The sequence below is a fragment of the Ranitomeya imitator genome, chromosome 8, assembly GCF_032444005.1.
Source record: "Ranitomeya imitator isolate aRanImi1 chromosome 8, aRanImi1.pri, whole genome shotgun sequence".
NCBI lineage: Eukaryota > Metazoa > Chordata > Amphibia > Anura > Dendrobatidae > Ranitomeya > Ranitomeya imitator.
In genome coordinates this window covers 9,706,208-9,728,513 of record NC_091289.1, presented here as the reverse complement: position 1 = coordinate 9,728,513, position 22,306 = coordinate 9,706,208, and the positions used below count along the sequence as shown (strand labels likewise).

The 22,306-nt window shown below is 45.8% G+C and overlaps 1 protein-coding gene across 2 annotated transcripts in view; it reads left to right on the top strand.

Annotated features, from left to right (window-relative positions):
• FGD5 (FYVE, RhoGEF and PH domain containing 5) overlaps positions 1–22,306 on the top strand; it is a 92,327-nt gene that overhangs the window by 61,185 nt on the left and 8,836 nt on the right. For both annotated transcript variants that reach the window (XM_069736245.1, XM_069736244.1), the window contains exons 7-15: positions 893–1,049; positions 1,188–1,275; positions 5,876–5,926; positions 8,230–8,288; positions 9,783–9,854; positions 12,221–12,289; positions 19,101–19,184; positions 19,451–19,530; positions 21,852–21,948. In XM_069736245.1, the coding sequence (XP_069592346.1) occupies positions 893–1,049; positions 1,188–1,275; positions 5,876–5,926; positions 8,230–8,288; positions 9,783–9,854; positions 12,221–12,289; positions 19,101–19,184; positions 19,451–19,530; positions 21,852–21,948 (757 nt within the window). The remainder of the gene's footprint in view (positions 1–892; positions 1,050–1,187; positions 1,276–5,875; positions 5,927–8,229; positions 8,289–9,782; positions 9,855–12,220; positions 12,290–19,100; positions 19,185–19,450; positions 19,531–21,851; positions 21,949–22,306) is intronic.

Below are 22,306 nucleotides of genomic sequence, written 5' to 3'. Positions count from 1 at the left end.
GACTGAGCCAGCAGAATAGTGAGTGCAGCTCTGGGATATAATACAGGAGGTAACTCAGGATCAGTAATGTAATGTATGTACACAGTGACTGAGCCAGCAGAATAGTGAGTGCAGCTCTGGGGTATAATACAGGATGTAACTCGGGATCAGTAATGTAATGTATGTACACAGTGACTGTACCAGTAGAATAGTGAGTGCAGCTCTGGAGTATAATACAGGATGTAACTCAGGATCAGTAATGTAATGTATGTACACAGTGACTGCACCAGCAGAATAGTGAGTGCAGCTCTGGAGTATAATACAGGATGTAACTCAGGATCAGTAATGTAATGTATGTACACAGTGACTGCACCAGCAGAATAGTGAGTGCAGCTCTGGGGTATAATACAGGATGTAACTCGGGATCAGTAATGTAATGTATGTACACAGTGACTGCACCAGCAGAATAGTGAGTGCAGCTCTGGAGTATAATACAGGATGTAACTCCGGATCAGTAATGTAATGTATGTACACAGTGACTGCACCAGCAGAATAGTGAGTGCAGCTCTGGGGTATAATACAGGAGGTAACTCAGGATCAGTAATGTAATGTATGTACACAGTGACTGCACCAGCAGAATAGTGAGTGCAGCTCTGGAGTATAATACAGGATGTAACTCCGGATCAGTAATGTAATGTATGTACACAGTGACTGAGCCAGCAGAATAGTGAGTGCAGCTCTGGGATATAATACAGGAGGTAACTCAGGATCAGTAATGTAATGTATGTACACAGTGACTGAGCCAGCAGAATAGTGAGTGCAGCTCTGGAGTATAATGCATGATGTAACTCAGGATCAGTACAGCTGTTTATATTTGGAATTATTATATAAATATTTTTTTTCTTTTCAAAAGGGAGGAAAACCAAAAAATTGCAGATGTGTTTTTAAGCCGAGAATCCCAATTCCAGCATCATACGGCCTTTATTGTCGCCTTTGATAAGACAATATCTGCCCTTGAAGATTGTAACCTGAAAACCCCCCAGGTCACCGCCGTCATCAGAGACTTTGAGGTCAGTTCCACCAGGAGTTATTGGCCTCATTCCGCTTCTCGGGTTGTGGTAGTAATGGCGGTGTTATAGTGACTCTCATACATGTACAGACATTAATACTGGCGCTCGTCATTTTTCTTTCTTTATTGTGGAGCACAGAGAAACTTCCAGCGCGGACAGTCGAGTGTTAAACACGAGCTGGTGAAAGTGGTGCAGAGAATCTTCCAGTATCACATGATCCTCACAGGTAACTTCCCTGCAGTCTTGTATTCTCTGCTGCCGCTTATTAAATATTAATCTGTACAAAAAAAAAAATGGGAGAAGAGTTTTATTCTAGACTATTTGATGTCATGTTTTATTTTAATTTTAGATGTATTGCAAAAGTATTTACTTTAAAGTAACGTTTAATGACGTGAGTAGTTTGAGAGATAATTTATTACTTTTCGTCTGTTCAGTAACATTATATCCACACAGCAGCGCTGAGACCTCTGTTCCCAAAAAAATGACCACAGCGTCCGGCTGCCAGAGCGATCCCAGCGGATACGCAAAATTAATTTCTTCCAAATTCATTGTCTCTGACTGGACATGGATTTTTTTATGGTATTAAATTTTTTTTATTATATTTGCAGTAATTGACCACGTCTCCTCATCTTTAGTAACTCAGTGTAGTATTAATTTACTGCCCATAAAACTGCAGAGTATGTCTACGTAGCTACTGCCATCATACTGCAACATTAGGACAATGGCTTTCTGCTCTTATCTAAGTCTGCAGTCTTTTTTTTTTTGCAGATAATTAAAAAACGAAAACTCAATGTAATTAAAATAAATACAAGAATATAACTACTATAATACTGTCCCTATATACAAGAATATAACTATTATAATACTGCCCCTATGTACAAGAATATAACTACTATAATACTGCTCCTATGTACAAGAATATAACTACTATAATACTGCCCCCTATGTACAAAAATATAACTACTATAATACTGCCCCTATGTACAAGAATATAACTACTATAATACTGCCCCTATGTACAAGGATATAACTACTATAATACTGCTCCTATGTACAAGAATATAACTCCTATAATACTGCCCCCTATGTACAAGAATATAACTACTATAATACTGCTCCTATATACAAGAAGAAAACTACTATAATACTGCCCCTATGTACAAGAATGTAGCTACTACAATACTGCCCTCTATATACAAGAATATAACTACTATAATACTGCCCCAAGGTACAAGAATATAACTACTATAATACTGCTCCTATATACAAGAAGAAAACTACTATAATACTGCCCCTATGTACAAGAATGTAGCTACTACAATACTGCCCCCTATATACAAGAATATAACTACTATAATACTGCCCCTATGTACGAGAATATAACTACTATAATACTGCTCCTATGTACAAGAATATAACTACTATAATACTGCTCCTATGTACAAGAATATAACTACTATAATACTGCTCCTATGTACAAGAATATAACTACTATAATACTGCTCCTATGTACAAGAATATAACTACTATAATACTGCCCCTATGCACAAGAATATAACTACTATAATACTGCTCCCTATGTACAAGAAGATAACTACTATAATACTGCTCCCTATGTACAAGAATATAACTACTATAATACTGCTCCTATGTACAAGAATATAACTACTATAATACTGCTCATATGTACAAGAATATAACTACTATAATACTGCTCATATATACAAGAATATAACTACTATAATACTGCCCCCTATGTACAAGAATATAACTACTATAATACTGTCCCTATGTACAAGAATATAACTACTATAATATTGCTCCCTATGTAAAAGAATATAACTACTATAATACTGCTCCCTATGTACAAGAATATAACTACTATAATACTGCTCCTATGTACAAGAATATAACTACTATAATACTGCCCCTATGTACAAGAATATAACTACTATAATACTGCCCCTATGTAAAAGAATATAACTACTATAATACTGCTCCCTATGTACAAGAATATAACTACTATAATACTGCTCCTATGTACAAGAATATAACTACTATAATACTGCCCCTATGTACAAGAATATAACTACTATAATACTGCTCATATGTACAAGAATATAACTACTATAATACTGCTCATATGTACAAGAATATAACTACTATAATACTGCTCCTATGTACAAGAATATAACTACTATAATACTGCCCCTATGTACAAGAATATAACTACTATAATACTGCTCCTATGTACAAGAATATAACTACTATAATACTGCTCCCTATGTACAAGAATATAACTACTATAATACTGCTCCCTATGTACAAGAATATAACTACTATAATACTGCTCCTATGTACAAGAATATAACTACTATAATACTGCCCCTATGTACAAGAATATAACTACTATAATACTGCTCCTATGTACAAGAATATAACTACTATAATACTGCTCCTATGTACAAGAATATAACTACTATAATACTGCCCCTATGTACAAGAATATAACTACTATAATACTGCTCCTATGTACAAGAATATAACTACTATAATACTGCTCCTATATACAAGAATATAACTACTATAATTCTGCTCATATATACAAGAATATAACTACTATAATACTGCCCCCTATGTACAAGAATATAACTACTATAATACTGCCCCTATGTACAAGAATATAACTACTATAATACTGCTCCCTATGTACAAGAATATAACTACTATAATACTGCTCCCTATGTACAAGAATATAACTACTATAATACTGCTCCTATGTACAAGAATATAACTACTATAATACTGCCCCTATGTACAAGAATATAACTACTATAATACTGCTCCTATGTACAAGAATATAACTACTATAATACTGCTCCTATATACAAGAATATAACTACTATAATACTGCTCCTATGTACAAGAATATAACTACTATAATACTGCCCCTATGTACAAGAATATAACTACTATAATACTGCTCCTATATACAAGAATATAACTACTATAATACTGCTCCTATGTACAAGAATATAACTACTATAATACTGCCACCTATGTACAAGAATATAACTACTATAATACTGCCACCTATGTACAAGAATATAACTACTATAATACTGCTCCCTATGTACAAGAATATAACTACTATAATACTGCTCCTACGTACAAGAATATAACTACTATAATACTGCTCCCTATGTACAAGAATATAACTACTATAATACTGCTCCCTATGTACAAGAATATAACTACTATAATACTGCTCCCTATGTACAAGAATATAACTACTATAATACTGCTCCCTATGTAACATAGTAACATAGTTAGTAAGGCCGAAAAAAGACATTTGTCCATCCAGTTCAACCTATATTCCATCATAATAAATCCCCAGATCTACGTCCTTCTACAGAACCTAATAATTGTATGATACAATATTGTTCTGCTCCAGGAAGACATCCAGGCCTCTCTTGAACCCCTCGACTGAGTTCGCCATCACCACCTCCTCAGGCAAGCAATTCCAGATTCTCACTGCCCTAACAGTAAAGAATCCTCTTCTATGTTGGTGGAAAAACCTTCTCTCCTCCAGACGCAAAGAATGCCCCCTTGTGCCCGTCACCTTCCTTGGTATAAACAGATCCTCAGCGAGATATTTGTATTGTCCCCTTATATACTTATACATGGTTATTAGATCGCCCCTCAGTCGTCTTTTTTCTAGACTAAATAATCCTAATTTCGCTAATCTATCTGGGTATTGCAGTTCTCCCATCCCCTTTATTAATTTTGTTGCCCTCCTTTGTACTCTCTCTAGTTCCATTATATCCTTCATGAGCACCGGTGCCCAAAACTGGACACAGTACTCCATGTGCGGTCTAACTAGGGATTTGTACAGAGGCAGTATAATGCTCTCATAATGTGTATCCAGACCTCTTTAAATGCACCCCATGATCCTGTTTGCCTTGGCAGCTGCTGCCTGGCACTGTACAAGAATATAACTACTATAATACTGCTCATATATACAACAATATAACTACTATAATACTGCCCCCTATGTACAAGAATATAACTACTATAATACTGCTCCTATGTACAAGAATATAACTACTATAATACTGCCACCTATGTACAAGAATATAACTACTATAATACTGCTCCTATGTGCAAGAATATAACTACTATAATACTGCTCCCTAATGCGGCTACTTTTGCCCCCTCGGTAACCCACAAAGATACAACTTTAATAAAAGTAACTGATTATCACGTTAGTAATAAAGTTGTGTTTTTTATAAATCGCGGCTGGCGTCCGTGCCTCTGAGCGCCGCTCCTCGGCCCCGGGGACTCCTGTGTCGATGACAGTAATGAATTTAAAGCGGTGTCCTGAGCTGCGGTTTCGCTTTCTTGCTCGTCCTCAGACAATTGAGAAATGTAATATTGTTCCATCAGATTATCAGCGCGGTGCGGAGTCGGGGCAGATTTATGAGCCGCTCGTCTCACTGTGACATATTGGTGTCATGCTCCCGATTTTTAATAAAAAGCTAGAATAAAACATATGACTGTGGAGCTTCATGCCTGAACTGAAAACGTCACTTAAAGGAATTGTCCAGTTATTGATAGAACCTATAATCCTCGTACAATTAATTCTGTAACTTTCGAATCTTCTTTCTTTCCGTTCGTCACTATTACGTCTTTGCTGTTAGTGAATGTCTCAGATTAGGGTCCACGAGACCCTTTATGGCCCCTATAGGGGGGCTGCACGTGTATCTATGGCGGACGGTAGAGATGGAGGCAGAGTCGCAGTTATGGTTCTCCTTTCTTTCCGGCAGATTATCTCAACAATCTGTGTCCTGATCTGGAGGAATATGAAGACACTCAGGGTGGGCGAAACATTATTTATTCTATGTTTGTATTATTAGTAGCGATTTCCGTGTAAACGTTTCTTTTTTTTTGTTACTATTATTATTTTTTGTATTTTCTTTTACTGTGTATTTGTTCTTTGTGCACATGGTCTGTGTATGAAGTGTTAGAGGCACGCGCGGATGACGCCCACCCTGTGACGCTCCTGTTGGGGGCGCTATGTCTGGACTCTGCAGTTATGGGGTCAGCAGAACGGTGGGGGCTTTCTGCCTTCTGCTCCTCGGTGGTATCAGGAGCTCTGCACCACCGGCCGCTCTGTCACATGGTAGTAAAGGCAGATGGCATGGCGGGGGGCATGAGGTTATATACTGGGGGTGAGGGGCTGGAGGTTATACACTGGGGGTTGTATGTTTTATACCGGGATAGGGCAAGTACCCTGACATTATACACTGGGGGGGAAACAGGGTTGGACATTATACACCAGGGAGGTCAATGGGGCTGGAGGATATACTCTGGGGACAATGGGGCCAGATATTATACACTGGGGGAGTAACAGGTCTGGACGTTATACACCAGGGGGGCAATGTGGCTGGAAGTTATATACTGGGGCAATGGGACTGGAGGACGTAGTCTGGGGTAATGGGACCGAATGTTATATACTGGGGTCAACAGGGCAAGACGTCATACACTGAAAGAAAGGGGGCAATGGGGCTGGAGGATATACACCTGGGGCAATGGGGCCACGTATTATACACTGGGGGAGTAACAGGTCTGGATACACCAGGGGGCCAATGTGGCTGGAAGTTTTATACTAGGGCAATGGGTCTAGATTTTATATACTGGTGTCAACAGGGTTGGACGTTATAAACTGAGGCTGATGGGGCCATATGTCATACACTGGGTGCATTAGGACCGGACGTTATACGCCAGGGGGGCAATGTAGCTGGGCGGTATATACTGGGGGTGATGGGGCCATATGTCATACACCAGGGGGATGAGGGACCGGAGATTAAACACTGGGGGCATTGGGATGGATGTTATATACTGGGGGTAACAGTGCCGGATGTTATACACCAGGGGGGGAAATGGAGCTGGAGGCTATAGACTTGGAGCAATGGGTCCAGATTTTATATACCTAGGTCAGCAGGGCTGGACGTTCTAAACTGGGGGTGATGGGGACATATGTAATACACCAGGGGGTGAGAGACCGGAGAATAAACACTGGGGGCATTAGGGCCGGACGTTATACACCAGGGGGGCAATGTAGGTGGACAGTACATACTGGGGGCATTAGGGTCGGACGTTATACACCAGGGGGGCAATGTAGGTGGACGGTATATACTGGGGGCATTAGGGCCGGACGTTATACACCAGGGGGGCAATGTAGGTGGACGGTACATACTGGGGACATTAGGGTCGGACGTTATACACCAGGGGGGCAATGTAGGTGGACGGTATATACTGGGGGCATTAGGGCCGGACGTTATACACCAGGGGGGCAATGTAGGTGGACGGTACATACTGGGGACATTAGGGCCGGACGTTATACACCAGGGGGGCAATGTAGGTGGACGGTATATACTGGGGGCATTAGGGCCGGACGTTATACACCAGGGGGGCAATGTAGGTGGACGGTACATACTGGGGACATTAGGGTCGGACATTATGCATCAGGGGGGCAATGTAGGTGGCCGGTACATACTGGGGGCTTTAGGGCCGGATGTTATACACCAGGGGGGCAATGTAGGTGGACGGTACATACTGGGGGCATTAGGGCCGGACGTTATACACCAGGGGGGCAATGTAGGTGGCCGGTATATACCGGGGCTGGAGGAAGGACTGACGTCCAATGCTTCCCTCACTGTACGGGTATACAGCCTGTGCCTATAAGTCGCACACACTCCGTACAGTCGTAGAGGTTAATTAATGCCCGTGTGTCGGAGTCTCTCCATCAATGTCGCACTGTGGGAACTCGCAGGCGGCCGCTCCGCTCATCTCTGCACATTTGGCTCCAGTCAATTCATCAAACTCAGATGTGAGCAGCGGGAGCAGACGGGGAAAATCTGCGATGCAAAATGGTTTCATCACGTTGACACATAATCAATTGACGGTGATGAAAATTCACGGAATGAGAAAGTTAAACCCGAACAATAGGGAAAGTGGCTCCTAAGTGAGGAAAGGAGGTAAAAAGGGAGAATTCTGTGAACAACTCCCCAAACAAAAGTTTTGAAGTTTGGACCCTGATCCTTGGCAGCGGGGGTCCACGCTCAGGGTGGAGACTCATCTGTGGCCCCTGATTCTCATCCTTGTTCTTCTATTACAGCCGCGCTGCTCATCGTCTCCGAAGTCGCAGACCGCGCCATTGAGAGCATGCGCCACGGGGTAAGTCACGCTGGGGAACGCCTACTTCCACCGCAGATTTTGGGGGTCCGGCGGCCGTGGAGGACACTGGGAGGCCATGTTACACTTTGGAGGTCGTTTCGTTTTGCGTCTTGGTCTTTCTCCTCGTCTCCATTTTTCCTTCTTTTTATTGACGTCTTTGCTTTATTTTTACCTTTTAATCGTCTCCGTCTGAGTTTTCTCCAGGGACGACTTGTCAGCATTGAGAAATTTCATGGCCGCTCACACGTCGGCCCCGCGGGAGCAGGGAGAGTTTTCTTCTCCAGCTGGACGTTTTCTCATTGCCGGGTCGATACGGGGAGAGATCAATAAGTCCATCAGAAGTGGTCGGGAGGGGGACGGCTTTTCTTACTGTGAATTGGCTTTATCTACGGAACACAACATCACTTCCATATAAATCGACGGAATAGCGAAATATCGGACGGCCCGTGTAGTCGGAGAAGTCGCACCTTAGGGCTCGTTCACACTCACTGGGACGGACGCAGAACATTTCTGCAGCAATTCCCTGGGAACATTTGTTTCTATGTGTCACAGTCCACTGGTGCGTCCGTTAGATATTATGAAAAAGGTCTTGTCCATCTTGGGGTTGGGGGGGGGGGAACAATTTTTTTTACTTAGATACATGTATTATTGGCTAAAAATCATTTTTGCCAATGAGTTTCATTTAAAATGTTGCACCGTTCGCCTTCTGTAGCCGCTGTGCTGCACGGTCTATTGCTGGCTGCAGAAAGAGTTAACTGAGAATCCGTCAGCGAGCTCCTTCTGAGGTCTGACCTGCAGTCTGTAGCTTTTTTTTCATCTTTTTCTGAGCTCTTATCAGCTGGTTTATGACCACAGACGGCATCAAAGCTGAAATCAACAGGAAATAAAGATTCTGTAAAAGCCAAATGATGCAACATTTTTAATAAAATCCAATTGCAAAAATGATGGGATTCTAGGATTAGAAGTTTTTTGTTGCTAATTGCACCCATATCTAACCCTGCCCGCTGTATGGAGATCGCCTCCAAGTGGTGGTAACTGGCAGGAGCAATAGCAGGAGCCAGGAGTCTCCTAAATACTGTACAGTGCAGTACCGGCAGCGGCCTCTAGGTGCACAGGAACCTTCTACTCTGATCCTATTGCTGCGGCAGGAGTCGTATCTATACTGCCCCCTGGTGGTAATGTATTATACACAGGATATATTAGGCAATCGCATGACTAACAATTCCCTAATGTCAGGTCACTGCTGTTATAAATAAAGCGAAAGCTGAGGGCCAATATCCAGCTATCAGGACACAATTACAGTAATGGAGGAGGGGGATATTTTTCCTGCTCTGCAACCTGCGGAGCATCTTGTGGTTATTAATCAGATGCGGCGCCGCGCTCTGTGCTGTCGGATCATTAGCGGCTCCGCAGCACAAAGCGATGACCTTAGAATCACATGTGTAGATGTGATGGCGGCGGGGACTCGATGAATCGTCTTCTCTTGTGTTGCAGGAGAATCTGCAGAAGTTGGTCCAGATCGAGTACAGCGTCCGCGGACAGCGCAGCCTCCTCCGCCCGGGGAGGGTGAGTACCGCGCCGCGCAGAGCCGCCGCCATCATCATCCTCATCGGTCAGGAGGAATCTGATCTGCTCTCGTATTATATCGAGACATAAAGCACCCGAGTCCCTGCTGATAAGTGACATATATGATACTGGGGTCTTCTTAAAGGGGTTTTCTGGGATCTACACCAATTTCTGCAGCCAACATTGCTGCATCGTGACAGTGTGCACTGCGCCCAATATCGCCAGTCCTGGTATTTCCTGTGCAGGTCGCTGATTGCTCAATGTCCTATTGATAAGAGCGTCTGAGACCAGTGACAGCCGGTGACCACCACGATCCTTGTACCCACACATGTGATCACGTGACCGGCCACTCACAGTGCGAATACAGGGGAATCATGACAGTGGGCAGGTTCCACAGTATCTACTGTCACATAATGTGGAGGCAGAAATTTATCTCGAAAACCCCTTTAAACTGTGGAGAGGCCTATGAAGAATCAATGACGCTGACATTCTGGGTACAGGATAATGACAATCGGGGTGCAGGGTAACGACGCCGACACTCGGGGTACAGGATGATGACTGACACTCGGGCTACAGGATAATGACGCTGACACTCGGGGTACAGGACGATGACTGACACTCGGGCTACAGGGTAATGACACTGACACTCGGGGTACAGGACGATGACGCTGACACTCGGGGTCCAGGATAATGACGCTGACACTCGGGGTACAGGACGATGACGCTGACACTCGGGGTCCAGGATAATGACACTGACACTCGGGGTACAGGATAATGACACTGACACTCGGGGTACAGGATAATGACGCTGACACTCGGGGTACAGGATAATGACACTGACACTCGGGGTACAGGACGATGACTGACACTCGGGCTACAGGGTAATGACACTGACACTCGGGGTACAGGACGATGACGCTGACACTCGGGGTACAGGATAATGACGCTGACACTCGGGGTCCAGGATAATGACACTGACACTCGGGGTACAGGATAATGACACTGACACTCGGGGTACAGGATAATGACACTGACACTCGGGGTACAGGATAATGACGCTGACACTCGGGGTACAGGACGATGACTGACACTCGGGCTACAGGGTAATGACACTGACACTCGGGGTACAGGATAATGACACTGGCACTCGGGGTACAGGATAATGACGCTGACACTGGGGGTACAGGATAATGACACTGACACTCGGGGTACAGGACGATGACGCTGACACTCGGGGTCCAGGATAATGACACTGACACTCGGGGTACAGGATAATGACACTGACACTCGGGGTACAGGATAATGACACTGACACTCGGGGTACAGGATAATGACGCTGACACTCGGGGTACAGGATAATGACACTGACACTCGGGGTACAGGATAATGACACTGACACTCGGGGTACAGGACGATGACGCTGACACTCGGGGTACAGGATAATGACACTGACACTCGGGGTCCAGGATAATGACACTGACACTCGGGGTACAGGATAATGACACTGACACTCGGGGTACAGGATACTGACACTCGGGGTACAGGATAATGACGCTGACACTCGGGGTACAGGACGATGACTGACACTCGGGCTACAGGGTAATGACACTGACACTCGGGGTACAGGATAATGACACTGGCACTCGGGGTACAGGATAATGACGCTGACACTGGGGGTACAGGATAATGACACTGACACTCGGGGTACAGGACGATGACGCTGACACTCGGGGTCCAGGATAATGACACTGACACTCGGGGTACAGGATAATGACACTGACACTCGGGGTACAGGATAATGACGCTGACACTCGGGGTACAGGATAATGACGCTGACACTCGGGGTACAGGATAATGACACTGACACTCGGGGTACAGGATAATGACACTGACACTCGGGGTACAGGATAATGACACTGACACTCGGGGTACAGGACGATGACGCTGACACTCGGGGTACAGGATAATGACACTGACACTCGGGGTACAGGATAATGACGCTGACACTCGGGGTACAGGATAATGACGCTGACACTCGGGGTACAGGATAATGACGCTGACACTCGGGGTACAGGATGATGACGCTGACACTCTGGGTACAGGATAATGACACTGACACTCTGGGTACAGGATAATGACACTGACACTCTGGGTACAGGATAATGACACTGACACTCGGGGTACAGAATATTCGCTCACTGATAATTTTGCGCACGCTTGTCTCGCACGCTCCGGTGCATTTGGTGCTGGCAGAGTGTAAATGATCCTATTTCTAGCGGTTATTGGATTGGCGGCAGCCGTCGGGTCACGTGATGAGCGGTCACTTTGTTATTTTGCTCGTTATTCTTCTTTTTCTATTCTCACAGGAGTTCGTTAAGGAGGGGACGTTGATGAAAGTGTCTGGGAAAAACCGTCATCCTCGGCACTTGTTCCTGGTAAGATCCATGTCTGAGCCACAATAAATAAATAGTCCGGACGGGTACAATCCGATCACTGCGGCAGGGAATTACTATTTAGGCAGTTTTCTTTTCTGTCACCTACATAAGTCGCAGCCGCACGGCGCAGACACGGGCGACGTTACATTTGTCTCCGTAGATCTTTACAGCAGCGGATTTCTTCTCCATCCCTCTGTGTGTCCCATGTCAGCAGATCTCAGCAGCAGGTTCGGGCCGTCCTGAGCCCTGTAGTCCCTTCCAGGCATTCCTATGTAACAGCATCCTGGCAGGAAATTTACACAGCCCGCGCTCCTGGGGCCGATTTCCTGATTCCAAACTATTGTTTACTGGGATGTTAAAAGTTCTCAGATAGAAAACAAGGACCCTTCCCTGACCCCCGTAATTCCGCCCCGGACCCTAATCTGACACTTCCAAGAATCACAGCACAAAGGCGGCTTATAGCGGAATATGACAAGGTAAAGCCTCAGCTTTGGGATAAACATCAATTGTGATCTTATCATAGATGAAAGCGCCATAATCACAGAAATGACGATCAGATGTAAGTCTAGGTGACAACATGTATCTCTGTATACAGGGAGCTCCCCCTACTGGTGGCTGCAGACAGGATCTTATCATGTATCTCTATACAGGGAGCTCCCCCTAGTGGTGGCTGCAGACAGGATCTTATCATGTATCTCTGTATACAGGGAGCTCCCCCTAGTGGTGGCTGCAGACAGGATCTTATCATGTATCTCTATACAGGGAGCTCCCCCTAGTGGTGGCTGCAGACAGGATCTTATCATGTATCTCTATACAGGGAGCTCCCCCTAGTGGTGGCTGCAGACAGGATCTTATCATGTATCTCTGTATACAGGGAGCTCCCCCTAGTGGTGGCTGCAGACAGGATCTTATCCTGTATCTCTGTATACAGGGAGCTCCCCCTAGTGGTGACTGTAGACAGGATCTTATCCTGTATCTCTATACAGGGAGCTCCCCCTAGTGGTGACTGCAGACAGGATCTTATCATGTATCTCTGTATACAGGGAGCTCCCCCTAGTGGTGGCTGCAGACAGGATCTTATCATGTATCTCTGTATACAGGGAGCTCCCCCTAGTGGTGGCTGCAGACAGGATCTTATCATGTATCTCTGTATACAGGGAGCTCCCCCTAGTGGTGGCTGCAGACAGGATCTTATCATGTATCTCTGTATACAGGGAGCTCCCCCTAGTGGTGGCTGCAGACAGGATCTTATCATGTATCTCTGTACACAGGGAGCTCCCCCTAGTGGTGGCTGCAGACAGGATCTTATCATGTATCTCTGTATACAGGGAGCTCCCCATAGTGGTGGCTGCAGACAGGATCTTATCATGTATCTCTGTATACAGGGAGCTCCCCTAGTAGTGACTGCAGACAGGATCTTATCATGTATCTCTATACAGGGAGCTCCCCCTAGTGGTGACTGCAGACAGGATCTTATCATGTATCTCTATACAGGGAGCTCCCCCTAGTGGTGGCTGCAGACAGGATCTTATCATGTATCTCTGTATACAGGGAGCTCCCCCTAGTGGTGGCTGCAGACAGGATCTTATCATGTATCTCTGTATACAGGGAGCTCCCCATAGTGGTGGCTGCAGACAGGATCTTATCATGTATCTCTGTATACAGGGAGCTCCCCTAGTGGTGGCTGCAGACAGGATCTTATCATGTATCTCTGTATACAGGGAGCTCCCCCTAGTGGTGGCTGCAGACAGGATCTTATCATGTATCTCTGTACACAGGGAGCTCCCCCTAGTGGTGGCTGCAGACAGGATCTTATCATGTATCTCTGTATACAGGGAGCTCCCCATAGTGGTGGCTGCAGACAGGATCTTATCATGTATCTCTGTATACAGGGAGCTCCCCTAGTAGTGACTGCAGACAGGATCTTATCATGTATCTCTATACAGGGAGCTCCCCCTAGTGGTGACTGCAGACAGGATCTTATCATGTATCTCTGTATACAGGGAGCTCCCTCTAGTGGTGGCTGCAGACAGGATCTTATCATGTATCTCTGTATACAGGGAGCTCCCCCTAGTGGTGGCTGCAGACAAGATCTTATCATGTATCTCTGTATACAGGGAGCTCCCCATAGTGGTGGCTGCAGACAGGATCTTATCATGTATCTCTGTATACAGGGAGCTCCCCTAGTAGTGACTGCAGACAGGATCTTATCATGTATCTCTATACAGGGAGCTCCCCCTAGTGGTGACTGCAGACAGGATCTTATCATGTATCTCTGTATACAGGGAGCTCCCTCTAGTGGTGGCTGCAGACAGGATCTTATCATGTATCTCTGTATACAGGGAGCTCCCCCTAGTGGTGGCTGCAGACAGGATCTTATCATGTATCTCTGTATACAGGGAGCTCCCCCTAGTGGTGACTGCAGACAGGATCTTATCATGTATCTCTGTATACAGGGAGCTCCCCCTAGTGGTGACTGCAGACAGGATCTTATCATGTATCTCTGTATACAGGGAGCTCCCCATAGTGGTGGCTGCAGAAAGGATCTTATCATGTATCTCTGTATACAGGGAGCTCCCCTAGTAGTGACTGCAGACAAGATCTTATCATGTATCTCTGTATACAGGGAGCTCCCCCTAGTGGCGACTGCAGACAGGATCTTATCATGTATCTCTGTATACAGGGAGCTCCCCCTAGTGGTGACTGCAGCCAGGATCTTATCATGTATCTCTGTATACAGGGAGCTCCCCCTAGTGGTGGCTGCAGACAGGATGTTATCATGTATCTCTGTATACAGGGAGCTCCCCCTAGTGGTGGCTGCAGGCGGAATCTTATCATGTATCTCTGTATACAGGGAGCTCCCCCTAGTGGTGGTTGCAGACAGGATGTTATCATGTATCTCTGCATACAGGGAGCTCCCCCTAGTGGTGACTGCAGACAGGATCTTATCATGTATCTCTGTATACAGGGAGCTCCCCCTAGTGGTGGCTGCAGACAGGATCTTATCATGTATCTCTGTATACAGGGAGCTCCCCCTAGTGGTGGCTGCAGACAGGATCTTATCATGTATCTCTGTATACAGGGAGCTCCCCCTAGTGGTGGCTGCAGACAGGATCTTATCATGTATCTCTGTATACAGGGAGCTCCCCCTAGTGGTGGCTGCAGACAGGATCTTATCATGTATCTCTGTATACAGGGAGCTCCCCCTAGTGGTGGCTGCAGACAGGATCTTATCATGTATCTCTGTATACAGGGAGCTCCCCCTAGTGGTGGCTGCAGACAGGATCTTATCATGTATCTCTGTATACAGGGAGCTCCCCCTAGTGGTGGCTGCAGACAGGATCTTATCATGTATCTCTGTATACAGGGAGCTCCCCCTAGTGGTGATGCAGACAGGATCTTATCATGTATCTCTGTATACAGGGAGCTCCCCCTAGTGGTGGCTGCAGACAGGATCTTATCATGTATCTCTGTATACAGGGAGCTCCCCCTAGTGGTGATGCAGACAGGATCTTATCATGTATCTCTGTATACAGGGAGCTCCCCCTAGTGGTGGCTGCAGACAGGATCTTATCATGTATCTCTGTGTACAGGGAGCTCCCCCTAGTGGTGACTGCAGACAGGATCTTATCATGTATCTCTGTATACAGAGAGCTCCCCCTAGTGGTGGCTGCAGACAGGATCTTATAATGTATCTCTGTATACAGGGTACAGGGAGCTCCCCCTAGTGGTGGCTGCAGACAGGATCTTATCATGTATCTCTGTATACAGGGAGCTCCCCCTAGTGGTGGCTGCAGACAGGATCTTATCATGTATCTCTGTATACAGGGAGCTCCCCCTAGTGGTGACTGCAGACAGGATCTTATCATGTATCTCTGTATACAGGGAGCTCCCCCTAGTGGTGGCTGCAGACAGGATCTTATGTATATGTTGAAAGACAGCAAAGGTAAAAATATGTTATTTTTGCCTACTTTGTCTTTAGAAGGGGGTAGGGGTGTCAAAAAGATGGCAATTATCCTTTCCTGATATTTCCAGTTCAGTAACGTAAAGAGATAGAGAAGATGAATAATAATTAAAAAAGTAGCAAACAGAAATAAGAACGGAAGGTAATAGGTAAAAACTTCTTTAAAAAATCACTAGTGACTATTAGTAGTGCTTATTTCCCTTGAAATAATAAATTTGTATCAGCCCTTTCCCCCCAGAATAATTGTCCATCTTTGTGGACTTTCTCTGCTGCTTTGGGAATCATGACCATCCTCGTCATCCATAACTCTGCAGCCGCTGACACGCTCATTAAAAATACTAAAATGGCTTAGTGATAGAAAGCAGAGGGTGGTTATAAATGGTATAGTCTCTAACTGGGTCGCTGTGACCAGTGGGGTACCGCAGGGTCGGTATTGGGACCTGTTCTCTTCAACATATTCATTAATGATCTGGTAGAAGGTTTACACAGTAAAATATCGATATTTGCAGATGATACAAAACTATGTAAAGCAGTTAATACAAGAGAAGATAGTATTCTGCTACAGATGGATCTGGATAAGTTGGAAACTTGGGCTGAAAGGTGGCAGATGAGGTTTAACAATGATAAATGTAAGGTTATACACATGGGAAGAGGGAATCAATATCACCATTACACACTGAACGGGAAACCACTGGGTAAATCTGACAGGGAGAAGGACTTGGGGATCCTAGTTAATGATAAACTTACCTGGAGCAGCCAGTGCCAGGCAGCAGCTGCCAAGGCAAACAGGATCATGGGGTGCATTAAAAGAGGTCTGGATACACATGATGAGAGCATTATACTGCCTCTGTACAAATCCCTAGTTAGACCGCACATGGAGTACTGTGTCCAGTTTTGGGCACCGGTGCTCAGGAAGGATATAATGGAACTAGAGAGAGTACAAAGGAGGGCAACAAAATTAATAAAGGGGATGGGAGAACTACAATACCCAGATAGATTAGCGAAATTAGGATTATTTAGTCTAGAAAAAAGACGACTGAGGGGCGATCTAATAACCATGTATAAGTATATAAGGGGACAATACAAATATCTCGCTGAGGATCTGTTTATACCAAGGAAGGTGACGGGCACAAGGGGGCATTCTTTGCGTCTGGAGGAGAGAAGGTTTTTCCACCAACATAGAAGAGGATTCTTTACTGTTAGGGCAGTGAGAATCTGGAATTGCTTGCCTGAGGAGGTGGTGATGGCGAACTCAGTCGAGGGATTCAAGAGAGGCCTGGATGTCTTCCTGGAGCAGAACAATATTGTATCATACAATTATTAGGTTCTGTAGAAGGACGTAGATCTGGGGATTTATTATGATGGAATATAGGCTGAACTGGATGGACAAATGTCTTTTTTCGGCCTTACTAACTATGTTACTATGTTACTATGTAATCCCCCTCCCTCCTGTTCAGACCGTGAAATATAGACTCAATTAATACAGATGACATGAAACTGGAGGAGCGCAGATTACTGCCGAGCTCGCAGGGCAGACACACACAGGGAGCAACGTATGCATTAAAACGGTGGTCTGCAAAACTACAACTCCCAGCATGCTCTTGTAGCCTGTAGTTTTACGGCACTTACAGGTGACGGCACAAGAGCGTCTTTCCCAATCAATAGAACCTGGCAGCTCCATGCCATTAACTGGCAATCCATTAATTTAATAGGACTCCTGTAATGCTTCTCCTCTCCTCTGGGGGCGCTGTAGGAAAATGAAAATGAAACTCACCGATCAGAGCTGATCACTCAGGGTCTAAGCGGCAGCTCAGCGTTAGATGAGCCAATTCTTGGCCCTATAAAGGGGTACGACAAATAAAAATAAAAAAATGTTTGGCACATCCACAGAAGGGAGAGTTATGGGGGTCCCCCGGATGAATAGAAGGGACATAGGCTTCCGCGAGTGGCAGATTGGCACCTCTTATCATGCGTTTATTAGCAATATCTTAAAGGGACGTTCCCGCCAAAATTTATAACCCTCCTCTGTAACTTCCGACCAGCGCAATTTCTTAGTAAATAATTTGGATTTATCTGCAACGAGACGTCGCCGCAGACTCCCGTGATTTATCGGATCCCTTGTAAACACCAGCGGTGAGAATTTACGCGTCGGATCATCGATTGTTATGTGATCTATACGTCGGCCTCAGCCGCGGAGGATCCCGGGATCGCCGGGTGAAGATGTCACCGATCAGATTAATGTCGGCAAAGAATGTGATTCACAAAGCAATAAGTAAAGTGAATAAACCCTCGCCGGCCCGTCATCCGTCACTCGCCAGCACGTAAATCCCCTCGGTCTTTGGCAGAAGATGGCGCCCGGCCCGGGATGATTGACAAGTCCGTCAGCGCTGCCTGCGCGCTTATTACATACATTATTTACACTGAATACGGTGTATAACCATGCGGCGCCGCGGCCGAGGTCACAGATGGCGCCGGGGGTGGAGCAGCACGGAGAAAAATTCACTTGTGGCTTCTATAATAACCAAAATTTCCATGAGGCCGTCCATCACCGCTGATCGCTCATGGACACGGCGGATCAGGGGAGTCGGGCGGCGGGGGGTGATCTGTGCTTAGAAGGTTTATTTATGACGTCGGATAAAAAAAAAAAAATAATTCCCAGCAATGAGAATGAGCGATCGACCCTGCTTAGATACATCACGGAAATGGTAACATGATGGGGGCTCGGACTGTATCACACAGATACACCCGCTCAATAGGATACTGTCGCTTTAAATTATATTGCCCCTGTTGTGAGCACATATACCTGCACCCCTCACTGTATATTACGGTCTTTATTTCCCTCCGTAGATGAATGACGTTCTGCTTTACACCTACGCACAGAAGGACGGCAAATACCGGCTGAAGAATACGCTCTCCATCCCTGGGATGCGGGTACGTGGCCCCCAATCTGGAATTCGAGAGATTGCGCAGTCCCATGTAAATTATGGAAATGGTGGAAGTTTGCAATACACCTCGCACATCAGTTCCTTACGGCCGATCAGTGAATGGAAACCTTTTTGCACCCAGCGGATAAGTCCCTGTAGATACGTCATGCTACTCACAGCGGAGGGTTTGTTACAGCTGCAGCCCTTGTGATCGTCGTCGTGCTCTGTACATAGTAAATGTGGCGTCTCTCGCTCCCGTCTCCTCCCCTGTAGGTGAGTCGCCCGATAGTGGAGAACGCCCAACACGTCCTGAAGATCGAGTGCATGGAGTGCTGCCTCATGTTATCCGCCAGGTAATACGGCACCGCATACGGGGGGGGGGGGGGGGGGGGGGTAAACGCGGACCCTGCAAATACTGAGCTGCTCTGTGGCCTAACCTCTAGTCACAGCCAAAGCTGCAGTATGAACGGCTTGGTGTGCGCGCTGCTCACAGGGAACCAGCAGAATGCAGCTCCGGATGTAACTGGAGTACCATATAAAGTGTCTCATATCATTAGATATATATATACTTTACGTTAAGATATAATTTCCCGCTGTTGGACCTCCATCAATCATGAGCACTGGGGTCCATAGCGCCCATTTCCCTCAGTCCCGTAGGCAGTGAATGGAGCGATAGTGCACAGGCTAAACCTTCACTCACATGGGGGTCTCCGGACCCTTGTTTTTGTCGTCAGTGGGGTCCCAGTCGTCCAATATCCTATGGATGGGCAATAAGTTATAACCTTGGCGCGACCCCTTTAACCACTAAAGTTCTACAGCTTACTGTCACTTTCTCCTTCATTTCCACCTCCTTCTTAAGAACTCTGCTTGCTGTCAGGAAATGGAAGCATTGCTGAGCAGAAAACCTGTCCTGACGATTGGCTACAATTGTATCCTCTGTTTAGTAAACACCTGAGGACTGACGCAATGTATCAGTACAGGTAGGATGTGTCAGCAGAGGATACAATTGTAGCAATCTTGGATTTTCAGATTACACGTAAACCAATAAGGCCGTGTTCCCACGTGGACAAACGCTGATTTCTTTTTTTTGTAAGTCTCCACACTAAAATATGTGATAGTAATTTGCTCTGATCGTTCCATTTTGAAGGAGATTTGATACATTTTTAATTACTTTTTTTGTGCACAAATATTGAAGTTCTATTTTTTACCTTAAAATGCAATTATATGGGGGTTTTTTTAGCATTTTTTCAAGGTTCCACACAAAGGCCAACTAGCGTCTTTACACTCGCACCCACTTTGCTTGAACTGGTAAATGCAAAAAAAAACCAAAACCGTTATGTGGGAACATGGACTAATGCTCCTGTTTGCTGACAGCAAGCGGAGATCTTGGCAGACGTGCCGAGCTGTGACGCCTCCGTTCACACTGACGGTATAATCCTTGATATCTTCTATAAATACGTTTCTGACTTATTTATGGCCGTCACCTCCTCAATAATGAGGGTAGTAGTTCTGCTCCAGAGCTTGGCGCTCATTTACGCTGCTGAGTTTGCACCTTCTGAACGTTCCGCGTGTGATCCGGCCGCTGTGACCGCCGTTACTTCTGTGAAAGGTGGAACCGATTTGCACATTAGTCACCTCCGGAGGCCGGGGGACATGTGTTTGCTGCGCGCGTTGGCAGCTTACGATGTGTGATTATCACCCAGAGCTGGTAAATGATGCGGAGCCGGCTGCGGACACCGCGCTCCGCTAATGAAATCTATAGAACGCTCTGAAGGTGATTGTTAAACCGCACCATATGTTTATCCCCATGAACCGCTGACAGATTATTACCTCTCTGCAGACACAGAACCGACTAATAAGATGAATTCCCGGGTATAAGATCTCATCTTTCACATCTCATGATGTTGTGCACCGTGAATGTGTTCAGCCTGCGCCACCTGATTCATGAATAGAATGAAACAGAGAACTGGCTCCTTCACAAGTCAGTGATACCGGGAATATCAGGACGTGTGAACGAGACCTAAACGGCATGGCTGCCAGAGAGAAAGAACAAGATGGATAGATAATATCCCAGAAATGTGAACAATGCACAAGATGGCCATTTTGTATGAATCCACAGACCACAACAAAGTCTGTTTTCCATTAGTTCTGGATCCTACCTGCCCTGTATACTTGTAGACTGTATGATAGACAGGGTTCGGGTCTCATCAGAGAAAGGTCGCCTTGTGGTGGCCGGTGTGCGCACACTAATAGTCAGTGTTGGTCACTAGGTCGCTTCATTCATTTCATGTAGGTGATATTTGCTGACATTCTGCGCTTTGTCCTGGCCGCTTGCACTTGTTCACAACTTGCTTTATTCAGTCGGAAGGTGCCGGTTAGGATTTCTTTCTAGATGGATATGTAGTGGGCTGTGTCTTATCAACGGGGGGCTCTCAGCTACTCTGGAGGGCAGACGGTGACCTCGGTCTCACCACCATTGGCGGAACTTGGAGATCGTGGGCTACAATAATGCAAAAGCTCCAATTATTGCAAGTGTTTAGTAGTAATAGTCTTTCCATATAGGCCAAAGCGACTTTTTGGGCCCCAGAGCTCCAGGGCCCGGTGTGATTGCAGCCCATGCTCACCCCTCTTTCTTCTCGGCAGCCCCTGCTCACCCCCTCTTTCTTCTCGGCAGCTCCTGCTCAGAGAGGGACGACTGGTTCAGTGTCATCAGCAGAACCGTGCAGGAGTATTACAAGGCGCCGACGGTATCCGTCTATACCAACGTGGAGGTAAGTGACGGATCTGCGCCCAGGAAACGTGAGCGTACATGTGCGCGAGTCCCTGACTCACTGTTAGTGCTGAGCCACAATCACCCCATTTGTCAGAGCTGCAGTGTAAAGCATAGGGGAGAACAGCAGCCTGAGCCTCGGATGACCCCATACTTCTGACAATGCCGCCATTCACTAGTCGTAGCCGTGCGGTGCATTACATGGCTGCTCCACACCGAACATCGGTGATAAATGGGAGTGTGATAGGCGTCTTGTCCTAATCTCCGGCCATCTGTTCTCCATGCTTTACACTGCAGCGTTGCTTGTTTGATTATCCCCTTTGGGTCCCGTTCTGTACGGTGCCCCCTCTCTTACAGAA